This window comes from Nannospalax galili, unplaced genomic scaffold, assembly GCF_000622305.1.
Source record: "Nannospalax galili isolate Female #2095 unplaced genomic scaffold, S.galili_v1.0 scaffold3409, whole genome shotgun sequence".
Classification (NCBI taxonomy): Eukaryota; Metazoa; Chordata; class Mammalia; order Rodentia; family Spalacidae; genus Nannospalax; species Nannospalax galili.
In genome coordinates this window covers 11,436-25,570 of record NW_008359538.1, presented here as the reverse complement: position 1 = coordinate 25,570, position 14,135 = coordinate 11,436, and the positions used below count along the sequence as shown (strand labels likewise).

The window sequence follows — 14,135 nt, the reverse complement described above, 5'->3', positions numbered from 1 at the left end:
GAGATTCTTTTTGACAAATAGAAAAGCACTGAAAGCCCATGAATCAAGCCATAGCCAAAACCATGAGCTATCTTTAGTAGATTTCATTTTTATCCCCTCTTTCTCTCAATAAAATCCCAAACCATTAACACTTTTTAAAAATCTTCCCCAGAGAGGGCTTCATCTTCAGACCTTTCATCTCCAGATTGGGCGAGAGGGGTGTGTCTTGCAGATGTCTTCTCTGGAGGGCTTTCTGCATCCATAGCCACATCTGCATCTTCTTTAGGAGAAGGGGTCCTTTCCTTTGAAGCTTTGAAACTGTAGGGCTACCTACTTTCCCTTTTTATTTCACTGAACTTGGTGTCATTGTAGCCTTATCCTGGGTCTGGGCATTTTGTTCTCTTTTCTCTCAGGTTTGAACTTCTTAACCATCTTTTTGGTTTTTTTTTTTTAACTTCCATGATCCCTATCATCATCGTCTTCTATTAGGAATCATCGCTGCCAGAATCTTTCTCCTGGAATGGTGCCCCATCCTCTTCCTCTAGCCCTTCCTCACTCCCCACATCTTCCAAGAGCATCTCTCTTTGTTTAGAAGCTACTTTAGATGCTCCCTGCTGCTGCTGGCACACATTTTTATGGTTGTCTTTTTAATCTTCACTGTCTTCTGCTAAGTGAGAATCATCCTTGGTCTTCGCTGAATCTTTTTCTTCTGAGTCCTCACTTCTGAATCCTGTGAATTCTTTCCACATCTCATTTTATATTTAGCTCCTCAAGATAACTAATTTTTCTTAGTAGGAGGGCCTTAATTTCTTCCATAATCTTCATCTACATCATCTGATTCCTGAAACTGAATAATCAGGGACCTTCTATTTCTGACAGGCCTAGACAGCAGAGCTGAGAAGCAGGACCCCTTCCCCTCCCCACTCACTTGGCACATACACCCCCCCTTCAAAGTGGCTATTAGTGTTACATTTTGAAGAACAAAGTTCAGGTGTACTATTGCCTTTGAGTTTTCCACTCTTCAAACAAAAAATAATCACTGTACATTAGATGATGTACAGTAGAGGAATAGAAAACCTGAATAGAATTTGAGGTTTTAGCTAAAAAGAATGTAGATCAATGAAGTTCGTGTTAGTGGATGAATACACATGCTTAAAAGTCCTCATCTGTGACATATTTCATTTCTTTGCAATGTCATTTGAAGAAAAGGTATATGCTATATATATTTCATGATGGGTGTTTGTGAATATCTTAAGATTCAAGAAAGCTTGTGAGGGAGTCTGAGAGTTCCCACTGAGGATATAGGTTACCGTCTGATCTCTCTTTTCTGGAAATGTGTTAGCTCCCTCACCCAAAAGATTCGATAAATAAATAAATAATAGCAAAGTTCAGTAGGAGCAATGGAGACCACAGAGCAAGGAGGGATATTACCTTCGTGGCCAATTGGCAGTTTTCAGCAGCTGTTGAGTGTCAATAAAATCCTAAGTGCAAAAATCTTGACTGTAAATCCAATGAGCATCTCATTAACACATCATTAGGTATAGCCAGCCAATGGACAACTCCCAGAGACATTGGGTCATGGTTCACAAACCTCAGAGGTTAGAATAATCAATATAATATCTAAATTTTGTGTTACTCAAAATATAAAAATTTAGCTGGCTGTTTTCCCAAGAGCCAGCAGAAGAAAGTGAAACTGGGGAACTCCTATACTCACACTGGGGAATTCATGAAAAGCTGGAACTGTTTCCTCCCTAAATATGCATTTGAAAATGTCTAACTAGGGGACATTTTTAATCTGATTTCTATTTTAATAGCCACAGAAGCATTCTTTCTTCAGATGAATGCTCCATATATAAATACCTTGTATCCATGAGACACAGCAGATATCTCCTCTGGCTGAATCTGGCTAGCACTCATGTGGTGGTCCTCCATCTTAGCTCTGCCTCCCTTGCTCAGATTTCACCAAACCATCTGGCCTCTGAGAATAGCAGTTTGAAAATCATGGGCCACAACCCACCCTCTTGGATTTGTAAATAAACCGAAGCTCCGAGAACTGAAGATCAAGGAAGCCTTAGATCCAAGTCCAGTCTCTTGATTTTTTAGGCTACATCTTAGAAGCAAAATCAGGTGGCTGCTTAGTTAGGTTTAGTCATACGGCTTTTAATCTACTACATATAATGTACTATAGTCAAAATTACAGGTTTCAGGGTGAGTAATATGTAGACCAGCTACTTTCCTGCCAGGTGTGTTATTTCACCTGCAGTGGCTGCTACCAGGTCAATGCTGCACCTTTTACAGGTAGGAAAGAGCTAGTCATCCAATTGGTGTGTAAGTTCATGAGCAACTTAAAAAAAAAAAAAACAGAATATGCTTAATTTTCACACTCGTAGAAATTTAAAGATAGGTAAGCAATATAAACTATCATTGACTCTCAGATAAATGAAAAATTTCCTGTCCTTCTGCCTGAAGTATAGGTATTCTCAAATGTTTTTGAAATTATGCACAGAGAAGGATGAGTTACTTAATGATATTTTCTGTTTCTCAGAGTTGAACACATGGCTCTGGATCCTAATCTTCTATCAATGACGCTTAAAGTGAAAAAAGAAATTAACGTACACTCCCAGACTAGTCAGGCATGCCTACCTTTCTATGCAGAGATTTTTATTTACTTGATTAAAGACCTCATATTGTGAAATGTATTAACACATATCAGAACACACAGTCAAAAGTGCTGCCATGTATTGATAGAGGAAAAGAAAGAGGGGGCTTCCTTTCAGCTCTATAGAACCAAAACCAGTCCTGATCATGCCAAATGCTAACTCCTGAGCTGGGCCACTGACTCCATATGGTGTCATAGCCATTCTAGACTTCTTGCCCGTGTAGAGCTGCTTCTGTCAACCACCAGTTTTTTCTCCTTTTTGCAGTGCTGGGAATGGAACCCAGAGCCTCACATGTTCTAGGCAAGTGTTCTATCGCTGAGCTACATCCTTAAACCTATGAGCCATCTTTTGACTGGAAGGCCTAAAGGTGCTCATGTTCCTAGTGGTAAATATTCTTTTCAAATGCAGGAATGATTCCCAGCACCCAAATGGTGGCTAACAACCATCTGTAACTCCAGTTTCAGGGACTGCAACACCCTTTTCTGGCCTCCGCAGGCACTGCATGACATGGGTACACTTACACACATACAAACAACATACTCATACATATAAAAAATAAAAATAACGATAAAATATTTCTAAAATGTAAGAATGATGCTTGAGTGGCTCCCAACATCCTTTAAACCTAAAGCTGCAGGGTTTTTTTTTTAATATTTCATTTTTTTAAAATTTTATTTTATGTGTATCGTGCAATGCCCGCAGAGGACAGAAGAGGCCATCGGGTCTCCTGGAACTGGGGTTATGGACAGATGTTAGCTGCCATGTGGGTGCTGGGATTTGAAAACCGGGTCTTCTGCAAGAACAGTGTTCTATTTTAAAAAAAATAATTTATTGAGAACCCTGGAACTGGGGTTATGGACAGATGTTAGCTGCCATGTGGGTGCTGGGATTCGAAAACTGGGTCTTCTGCAAGAACAGTGTTCTATTTTTAAAAAATAATTTATTGAGAATTTCATATATACATATAAGGTGTTCTGATCAAATCCATGCCCACTTCCTCCCCTCCGACTCCTCCCATATCTCCCCATCACTTTTTTTCTGATACTTCATGTACTTTTTCTTCTTATTTGATTTATTATTTTTTATAGGGCTTTTGGCTACTTTAACATTCCCCCTTCTGAAGAGGTAACCCTAAAATCTTTTAAGGATTAGATAAAAGCTCCCAAATATTTTCGACATTAGGAGCCTTTGGAACAGAGCAGGTTGCTGAGGCCCAAGGACATTGTGGGAGGTAACCAAGAAACTGGCTACTTTTCTTTGGGGTCTTTTTTTTTTTTTCTTTTTCTTTTTTGGGGTCTTTTAACCCTAACTGCCTAGCCAATTCCGACCTCTTATTTCTTTTCTTTTTTTTTTTTTTTTTTTTTTTTTTTTTTTGTCTTTTTGAGACAGGGTCTCCCTGTAGCCCCTGCTGTCCTGGAACTCACGTATGTAGACCAGGCTGGCCTTGAACTCACAGAGATCCGCCTGCCCCTGCCTCTGCCTCCCGAGTGCTGGGATTAAAGGCATGCACCACCAGCCCGGCCTACCTCCTATTTTTATCACACCATCCTCTGAAGAACTTACCCAAATTGCCAACAGGGAATTGGGACACAGACTGATCCGGCTTCTTCCATACTGAACAGGGATGCAGGGTGAGGCAATTGGAGTGCCCCTTCAGTTCTTAACCACTGAGCCATCTCTCCAGCCCAAAGCTACAGTTCTTTAGGCTTTTCTCTTGACAAGTCCGAAAACCTTGACCCTGTCTAAAATCTGTTTTAGAAATTTTGTACTTTTTAAAGAATCCAGAGCAAAAAGGGAAGTCTTGGAATCTCACACAGATCCAAACGTGATGAAAACATCTTTTCTATTAGTGGTAAGCCTACTGCCTTGGGTGCCATAGATTTAGCAGAAGCAAAGCCTCAAGGCTTGTTCTGGGAATAACATATTCTTTAGAAACATGTTTTCAAGGTAGATTTCTCTGAAAGAGACAACAATGGAGAGAAAGTTGGCCGGCTGTCTTGCCCTGGCAATGCTGAGACAGAGGAACCTTCCAAATATTTTTTACTACAAAGCAGTGAGCACGCTCTGGCAATGTGATTGGACTCCTGTCAGAGAAGCTCAATGCAGTCTCAAAAGCCTGCAGAGAGTGGGCCTGGAGACCTGACTCAGAAGACCTGGGTTCGAATCCCAGCACCTATATGGTAGTTAACAACTGTCTGTAACTCCAGTTCCAAGGTATCTGACACCCTCTTCTGGCCTCAATAGGCACTACGTAGTACAGGTGCATTTCTCTACATGCAGGCATAATACTCATACACATAAAATAAAAATGAATAAATAAAATTTAAGTAAAATTAAATTAAAAACCAACAAAGAAAGACAGGTAAAGCACTTTAATATTAACAACTTCTTCACACAGACTGAAACTGTGAAAATCAGGGTGATCATGGTCATAGGAAACAGCCCTGCACAGAGATGGGGGCAGTCAGAGAGCATGGGCTAAGTCTTCAGGCCCTGGAGAACCATCACAAGACTTGTGGACAGGTGAGCAGATATGGTTGTTCCTTCTCTGAGCTGGATTTCTGCATCTGTTTTGCTGACTTTGATTCTGCTGCTCTTAGTCACTGTGGTGGTAACATGCCTAGCTAGCTCCCCAACTGCCCTGATGGGAGGCAGCCAAACAGAAAAGAAAAGAAAAACAAAAAACAAACAAACAAAAGAGATGCAGATTCTGTGGGAAATGTTCAAACTAAGAATAGAATCACTTACTCACATAGGGCAGCTCTTGTTTAACTTCAGCTGGTATTTTCATGTAGAAATGTGGTATCCCATATTTTCCTTGTCCATAAGAAGCTGGATATTTGCATTTTTTAAATGTAAAATCTCCCACATGTGAAAGGTAGAAATAAAAAGAAAAACTACTAATATTACAAAATGACTAAAGCAGTTAATTTTGTTAGTTTGCATTTTGCCACAATAAAAATATAATTTAAAAAAGGAAAAAACAAACAACAAAACCGTGTGAGTCAAATAAAAATTATCTATATTCTAGTTCATTTCTGGCTCCTATTTTCAGCCTGTGCCCCTGGTAGTGTGGCTGGGCTGCCCTTCCTGTTTCTCAATGGTTCTATAAAGCTCTTAATTCCTAGAGTCCAGCCCAGAGTGCCATACCCTGGAGTCTACCACAAGATGGTAAGTCGTGTTTCTGAAGCTCTGAGAGTATTCTGGCCCTGAATTTTGCCAAATTGTCAAGATAGCCTCTATTTCCTTTTGTTAGAATTTTCAAACCTGGTAATTAATCCAGATAGTACCAATGCACCACCACCTTCCAGGGCTCCTGGGTCTGCCTGTGGCTAGGTCTCCTCCCACTTAGTCCTGCAGCCCCAATTCTCTCTCTCTTGCTACATTTCAGGTCATGGAGCACGAAGTCTGTTCTCAGATGAAATAACTGCAATTGTGTTTCTCAGCTTTCTGTCATGGTTGGACACTATGCCAGATGCTTTATATGACTTAGCTGAATTTGTGGTTCTAATAACTAAAAATAAAATTTCACGAGAGATCTTGGATCAGAAGGACTATACTTCTCCTCCAATTTTGCACAGCCATTAAACTTAGGATGATAGGAGATTCAAACTCAAGTTGAAGTCTGTGTTTACTCCACTGTCCTACATGGGGCTGAGGACAGAAGAGGTATATGTATATGCTAGGTGACTCTATAGCTCCAGGCTACCCTTTGGCATTCCTTCTTAGTTTAAGAAAAAAGGTTTTACTTATTTTTATTTTTCACGTATATGAGTGTTTTGTGTGTGTGCTTGTGAGTACAGGTCCCAGCAGAGATGAGGCGTCAAACTTCCCTGGATCTTGATTTACAAGCAGTTGTGAACTTCCTGATGTGGGTGCTGGGAATCAAACTCAAGTCCTCTGCACAAACAGAGCCATCTCTCCAGCCCTCCTCCTCAGTTTTAATTTTTGAAGCTTCACAACATTATCACGTTTTAATTTTTTAATCTTCTGCATAAAGTTGTGTATGGATCCCAGGTTTGAGAACTTCATGGGCCATTTATAACTCAAAATATCTTTTAGAAGCCAGAGATTTCTCTTTTACAAAGTAAGAACATGTCTAAATCTATATAAACAGCATTAGTATTTCATTAAATGAAGAAGTATTTTGATTCAGAAATGGCTGCATAGGCACAGACACACACAGACAACACATACACACATATACACAAATTAGTAGCTCCATGGCACAGGAAGTGCTGACTGCCAGTGCCTTCATTCACAGCAAGTGCATGCATGCCCAGACTGACTGTGTGCTGCCTTAAAGTTTCCTGGAGAGACCATCGTTTGGGCCTTAAAAAATGTTAAGCCATAAAATAAAGCCAGACTATTACTTTCTAAAGAATAGCTAGATCCTAGAACAAAAAGTAGGTTTTTAATTAAGTAAATGAGCTTCCAGGAAGTTGAAAAAACGAATAAGTTCCTTAAATAACACAAAAACTCTTTCAGAGCTAAGACTAGAAATGAATGATTCCGATAGTCTTCAGTTCTTTGACTGTTACCCAGGACAATTAAATTATCAGATTATTTTAACAGCATTATTTGTGAAATGTGCTCTAGAGCAAATAGTTTTGGAAACTCACAATATTTATCATGTTTATCATGGAAAAATACCATCTGTGGCAAAATTGGTTGGTGCACACATAAGTATGAACACAGACATGTTTCCTATGCCCAGCCTGTCTCTCCCAACCATCATAGCAGGGAAACAATGTTATTCTCTCATCTTCCAAAAAGGGATATTTGCTTGAATTTGCATAGGAAAAGTCTAGAAAGCTGTGTGCTGTGTTTGCGCCCACATTGGCAGTCAACATGAGAATAAAACTGGATCACAGACATGTGACCAGGGAACAGCTGTCAGTGCCTTGTTCTATCAGTGTGGCACCTCTCTGTACTTTCATGACAGCCATTATAAGAAATGTTCTCTAGAATCTGGACCCTTGTAAAGTAGCAGGCAACCACACTAACTTGGAAAGTTCAAATATGTTGGGGTTTTTTTTGGTTTTTTTTTTTGAGAAATGGTAACCAATGTAACTCCAAATTAAGGAACAAATGGTTAAAGTAACCACAGATGTTACAAGTTTCTAAATGATAAATTTGGTCATAATTGTTTTCAATTTATGATTACTAGTCCAAAATCTCTTTCATAATATGGGGTATATACATATATATGTACACATATATCTGTGTACATATCATCTGTATATATTTATATATTCATATATATGACTATAGGATTATCTATTATATATATATATATATGTAGTTGGATTTATGAGGTCATATCATGGAAAGTCTTTATATATGTGAAAAGTGACAACCTACTTAAGAACTTCAATTTTCTTCTCCATTTTCCAAGGTTTGCATTTGACAGTAGCAATCATTTGTTTGTTCTCATCTAACAGGGCCTTCAATCTTTCCAATTCCTCTTCATCAATTTCTTCTTCTTCCTCCCTTTAAAAGAAAACAAAACAACAAGACAAAAACATAAGATTAAGTTTTGCTTCTTTCTCAAGCCTAAGAAAGTCTCCTGTCAGATTCTTGAGCCCTTTTTTCAAGCATGGCTACATAAAACCAGTGAGAAGTTCCCTAAGCACATTTGCTCATGATGCATACTTCCTGAGATTACTATAACTTTCAACAATGGTATTTGCATTCTAATGACTTAAAACTAAACTGTTCTTTCATGTTCTAGCCTCAAGCTGTCAGAATTAGAAAATCTACAAAAAGAATAGCTATAGAGCTATCAAAATATTTCCTTCTCTGTTGCCTTGGGCATCTTCCCTCCTCAATTCTATGTTTAATTTAAGAACCTTATTTTTCAATAAGGATAATAAATTAAACGTGAAGACATCTTTGAAGTGGCCTCAGAAATTTCAATTAGCCCTGTCTCTAGTGAAAAGGCAGAATATTGAAATAGGGAAAAATAAGAATCTGTTTCTTAAAGGAAACCTAATCTGTTAATCACACCCAAAATGTCATTTGATAGAATTCAACCTGAAATATTTCTGGTGGAAATAAATCCTTTGATGATACCCTCAAAGGAATTTTACTTCTCAGCAAATGAAACACTATCTTTTCTGTGTTCCTACCATTACAAAGGTAGAACTCAAAAAAAAAAAAAATCCAAATGTGCAACGTGGTTTAATATAATATTATAGAAATCAGGCTATTGTCTCAATTTCTGACACACCCTTTCATACTTAACACTGTGGCATTGAGACTGGAAAACTGTAAGTCACATTTTTATGAGTTGGGTCAATTTTGTATTGAAACCCAAGAGGTTCCTAAGAAGTACCTCCATGTTTTCCTATGGCTTTCTATTAGCTCCCTGACTTCTTTGTTTGCCTGCTGAGCTGCTGATCTTCCTCCTTAGTAATTTTACTGAATGTATTAGGATAGGGAATTAAGAATTAAGAATTGTATTGAATGGGATAGAATTAAGAAACTAAGAATCAAAAAAGAACTCTAGCAAAAGTATATAAACATATCTGAAGTGTGCACATTAAAGATAAGAGCATCACTTAGTAGCCCTAAAATGTAACCTAGCAACCTGAGTGTAACTGTGTGATTAGCCAAATGAGGTAAGAAACTGATAAACATATGTTGGCCAAGTCATGCATAAGGTCTATAAAAACCCAGAGGAAAATCAGTTCGTGGGCGCACATATGAGCTGAACTCCCATCAGCTGTGCGGCCCCATCTTCTGACTGATCCTGTCTCTGGACCCTGAGAAAAAAGAGGAACTTCACGGCGCAAACATGACCCTCGACCGCGAGACAACCAAGCTGAGCCGAGACTACCGTCACCACATCCAACTGAGATGATGTCACTCGGGCATTGGCCTTAGGACTGGTACTCTTATCAATCGTTGTGTTATGTGCGAAATTTGTTTATGATTCCCCAAATAAATGCATTGAAAGGCACTGGCTCTAGAAATATTTATCCTCCCTCGCATATCTAGGTGATGCTCAACTAAGTCTTAATAACTCCACTCGCGACAGTAATGTTACTCCAGAAGCTAAAGGGCCTTCCCATAGCTGGAGGTGAGTCTAGTCTACCGTTTCTACCGGCACTAGCCAAACCAGCTTCATTATATCCCCACCAGAACCCGCACCTCAGCACACCAGTCCCTCCTGGTTTCAGCTCCTGGGTTTCTCCTCTAAGACTTTCAAGGTTTCATTTTAATCCTTCACAGTGTTCCTCTGGTCCTCGAGTGGTAGCTGCTTTCTATAGCTGCTACCAAATATTTTAGTTTTCTATTTTCCTTTTTCTCAAAGGCATAGTTAATGACTATTTTATTTATAACCCATAGCAACTCTCTTATTAAATTCTGTGTTCAATTATCTGTTGACATCTCTTTCTTCACTAGACACAGAAAGAAAAGGAAATTGTAAATAGTATTATTGGAAAACACATTTTGTTGTTCACCAAGTTTATTATTGGACATAATAAGAATATGGGGGAAAACTATTTTTAAATGCTTAATCATAATGTAGGAAGGCATATTTGTCCAGCTAGAAAATGACTCTGCAATGTCCTTTATTTGTTATCAATCTGTTGTTTTTAATCATGCCTTGATTACTCAAATGAAAACACATATCTAAAATAACACTTTCTATTGGTAGTTTATATTTTGAACAGTTTAATATTTTGCTTAGAATAGCAATCCTGGTTCAAGAAAACTGGATAAGGACACACTAAAATGTAAGTTGCCAATGGATTGTTTCTTTTTAATTATTTAGTATTTATTATACAAAATCTTCTGGTGCTATATAGCCATAGATTAAATATTTAGGGATTTTTTTGTTTACTAAATCTATGCTCATAGTTGTCTGTTTACTTTTTACATTGCCAATTGACAAAAATATACAATTTGAGTGTGTATTAGAAAAGTAAGACATATTTTAATAAAAATAATTAAAATTGTTTCCATGTAGATATAACTATAAAGAAATTGTAAAACATGTCCATTTTGAAAATAAAACTAGGAACAGAAACTAGACACAAAAAAACTATCAAGAATGGAGCAAACCAGCTGTAAAACTCTTTAAGACTAATAACTTATTTGATATTTTAAGCCTTCAATGGGCCACCCTTTCAAAAAAATCCATACTTGTATATAAGTACCATGAAGCACTCTTTTACTGAGTTCCACTGTGTTTCACACATAAGACAGTATCAAGGACAAAATAATGAACTAATTAATGTATGGATGATAGCTTACACATTTACATGCCAAATTTCAAAAACCATTTAACAGAGTATGAAGTCCCTACTTCATATGCAACCTCTTTTTTCATTATCCTATGAGAATGGCTTTTACTTCCCTGAGCCTCCAAACAGTTTGCTTTTTTTTTTTTCCCTCTGGTACATATATATTATCAAATTTCATAAAAATTTGTGGCTAAGTGACCACCCCCTTCCTACATTATGAATTTGTGGTATTTAATAAATTTTATTGAAGAAAAGATTATGTATAGAAGTTTCCTGGATGACACTGGGTTATCCTGAGTTCAAAATTGAATCAAAATCTACTAGAATCTAACAATGCTCTGTATAATTGCTAAGATGTCAAAGATGTGCACTCCTCCACAGAATGACCCCAGACTGGTATATGTTTAAAGACTTTGTTGTCAATTGCTGTTCACTCACAGAAGGATCCTGCTGTGTCCCAGAGCACAGTGGTTGAAGAATAAGCTACCTTCAGACATGAAAGTTGTTAAAACACTACTCTCACCAGCATTACAGGGAAACTGCTTTTCTAGGACCACTCAAAGAAAGAGCTAATCATGTTAAAAAGATACAGCATGCACATGTTTCATTTTCTGAAATTTAGAACTGATCTGTGCAAGAAAGACTTTCTGTCTTAAGTGCTATGAATATTTCATTTCCTTATTTAAAAGTAGGTCAGGAAAAGCATGTAATATTATTAGAAATATTCTGCAATGTCTAACAAGGCAGTATTTTTTAACCAAAGATAGTATTACAACCTTAGATTTACTTGGTTCCAAATGTTCTGTGAGGGTGAGGGAAATCCCCCAAGGCTTTGTTTGAGCATTTAAACAAAAAAGACCCTGAACTAATACACTTAAGCAAATGTGTGCTCATTTCTCTACTGCTTTCCTTCAAAATACATCTCTTAATCATATTTTCCTGTTTAACAAAAGATTCTTATCTTCAAAAAAACAACCAAAAATAGACCCTAAATTATTGATCAGGACTTTTAACCATCGTAAATAATTGCTGATACTATTTAGAATAAATATACCAATTCTGGGTGTGATAATTTAATTTGAAAAATCTATGGAGACAAATATTTGTTCTGTAAGGGTTTGGGGGATAGGAAGTGACATTCAGGTGCTTGTAGACATCTCAGAATTAAAATGGAACTGACTATGCTATGACCCAATTGACAGCATGGCCCTGTTTCCTAGAGGCTGAGTGGGCCAGGCAGGTGGAAGAATTCCTGCTCAACTTACATTTTGAGAAGGATTTTTCTCAAACATAAAGGAAGAGAAAGAGAAAAATTCTAGTATGGAATTTATAGTAAATATGTGTCTATTGGTGACATTTTTCTCAATGAAAAGAAAATATAAATAAAAATATCATAGTTAAACAGAAAGCAAGTGATGTCTTGGTAATCAAGAAGAATGATGAAGCTTGAGGAGAAAAAACGGAAATAAGAGTAGAGGAAGGGAAATTCAAAACCTTAAAACATTAAGAAATCAAATTGCTTTTATTCCTTGGAAGCACTCTCTATCAGTCTTAAGCTTCCCTACCTGACAAATTTCTATCTGGTTTCACTTAATAATTATTATTTCTAGGAAGTAATATAATAGAACTGTTGATGGAAGGTGCCATCTCAGGAGGACATGGGAGAAAGTCCCTCATTATAGAGTTAGAGGAGTATTTCAATCCCTTTACTTTGTGGTGATTCATGTAGCCCTATTACGTTCAGAGGCAACAGGTTGGCTGTTTACCCCGAATCCTTTCTGGGGATCTAGGTTTTCAGTTATTAACAGATACTTTTCCTTTCTCCCTGACATCTAAAAATTTCCAGAATTCCAGGAAATAATTTTCTTAGATCCTTTAAAAAAAATTAAATAAATTATTCTATACGAAGTCAGCAATAAAGTTTTGGAATTAAAAAATCCTGGATTTCATTTTTAAAAAGTATAATCCCAACGTTCTATAACAGAAGCTAGAACACTTTAATTCTATAAAAGGTCCTAACTGTTAACATTTCAGGTTTTGAATGCTACACGCAACTCTGTCTTATATTGTTGTTCTTTAAATGAGGCTATAAAACTGTAAAAAGTATTCAAAATTCTTGGGCTAGACTTAGACATAGTTTACCAAGCACTTCTCCATAAGTAAAGTGATTTGGACTCGCTCTTTAGGAGTGAGATATAAACAGTTTACACAACTGATGATGGGGTAATATTCAAATATTTAAATCAAGCAAAACATTTTAATGACCAATAACAATTTAAGACTTTAATAGAATTTCTCATAGTCCATTCTTAGTCTATATTCATCTTAAAACTATATTTTAAGTATTAAATATATTTAATTAAGTGGAGTAAAATGACAGGATCAGATTAAGCCTATCGTACCAAAAATGATTTTAATGACTGATTTTAAGACCAACTAGTCCTTACAAAGAGCAGTTTTTCAGGGTCAGGTGCTTTTGATTCAGTAATGCTTCCAGTTATGGATGAAGACTAACTTACACTCCTCTCCTCAGCCTCCTTCTCCTTTCTTTTTGTCTTGCCTTTCTTGTTTCTTCATCCTCTGGCTCAGGTTCTGGGTCCTCCTCTCTGATGACATCTCTGGTCCGCTTCCTCTTTGGTCTCAAGCTCTCTCTTCTAGGTAATTTATCCTCCTCTTCTTCACCTAAGCATAGCAGTTGATGATTCAGTAAGCAACATCGTTTCTTCTCACTCATACGTTTATTCTTGCTTATTAAGTAATATTTTTATTATTTTATTTCATGTGTATGAGCATATTGCCTACATTTATGTAAGTGTACCCACGTCCTTCAATGCCAGCAAAGATCAGAAAAGGGTGTCAGATCCCCTGGAACTGACGTTACGAATGGTTGTTAACCACCATGTGGGTGCTAGGAACCAACCCAGGTCCTCTGCAAGAGCCTGTGCTTTTAACATAGCTCCAAACCTATTCTTGCTTTTTAGTAATTGCATCTCACTTCTGGGACTGCAATCACCCATTCCCACAGTATAACACCAAGCACCATTTTACACACACACACACACACACACACACACACACACGCACATCATTGTCTATAACTTAAATAAATGTACCTAAATTTTATTTGACTCTGTGAATTCCTAAATGTTATTAATCCTTATGGTTCCAATCTTCATTTATTCAGATAAGTCAATGACTTGGAGTTTGACAACATATCATGACTTCTAAAACCATTCAAATC

The 14,135-nt window shown here is 37.3% G+C and overlaps 1 protein-coding gene and 1 pseudogene across 1 annotated transcript in view; both read right to left on the bottom strand.

Annotated features, from left to right (window-relative positions):
- Nucleotides 1-13,628, bottom strand: part of LOC103725927 (transmembrane channel-like protein 1) — a 116,491-nt gene extending 102,863 nt beyond the window's left edge. The window contains 2 exon segments of the mRNA XM_008823268.3: nucleotides 8,004-8,132; nucleotides 13,414-13,628. Of these exon segments, the coding sequence (XP_008821490.2) occupies nucleotides 8,004-8,132; nucleotides 13,414-13,628 (344 nt within the window).
- Nucleotides 135-916, bottom strand: LOC103725925 (annotated as a pseudogene).
- Nucleotides 13,629-14,135: the final 507 nt, after the last annotated feature.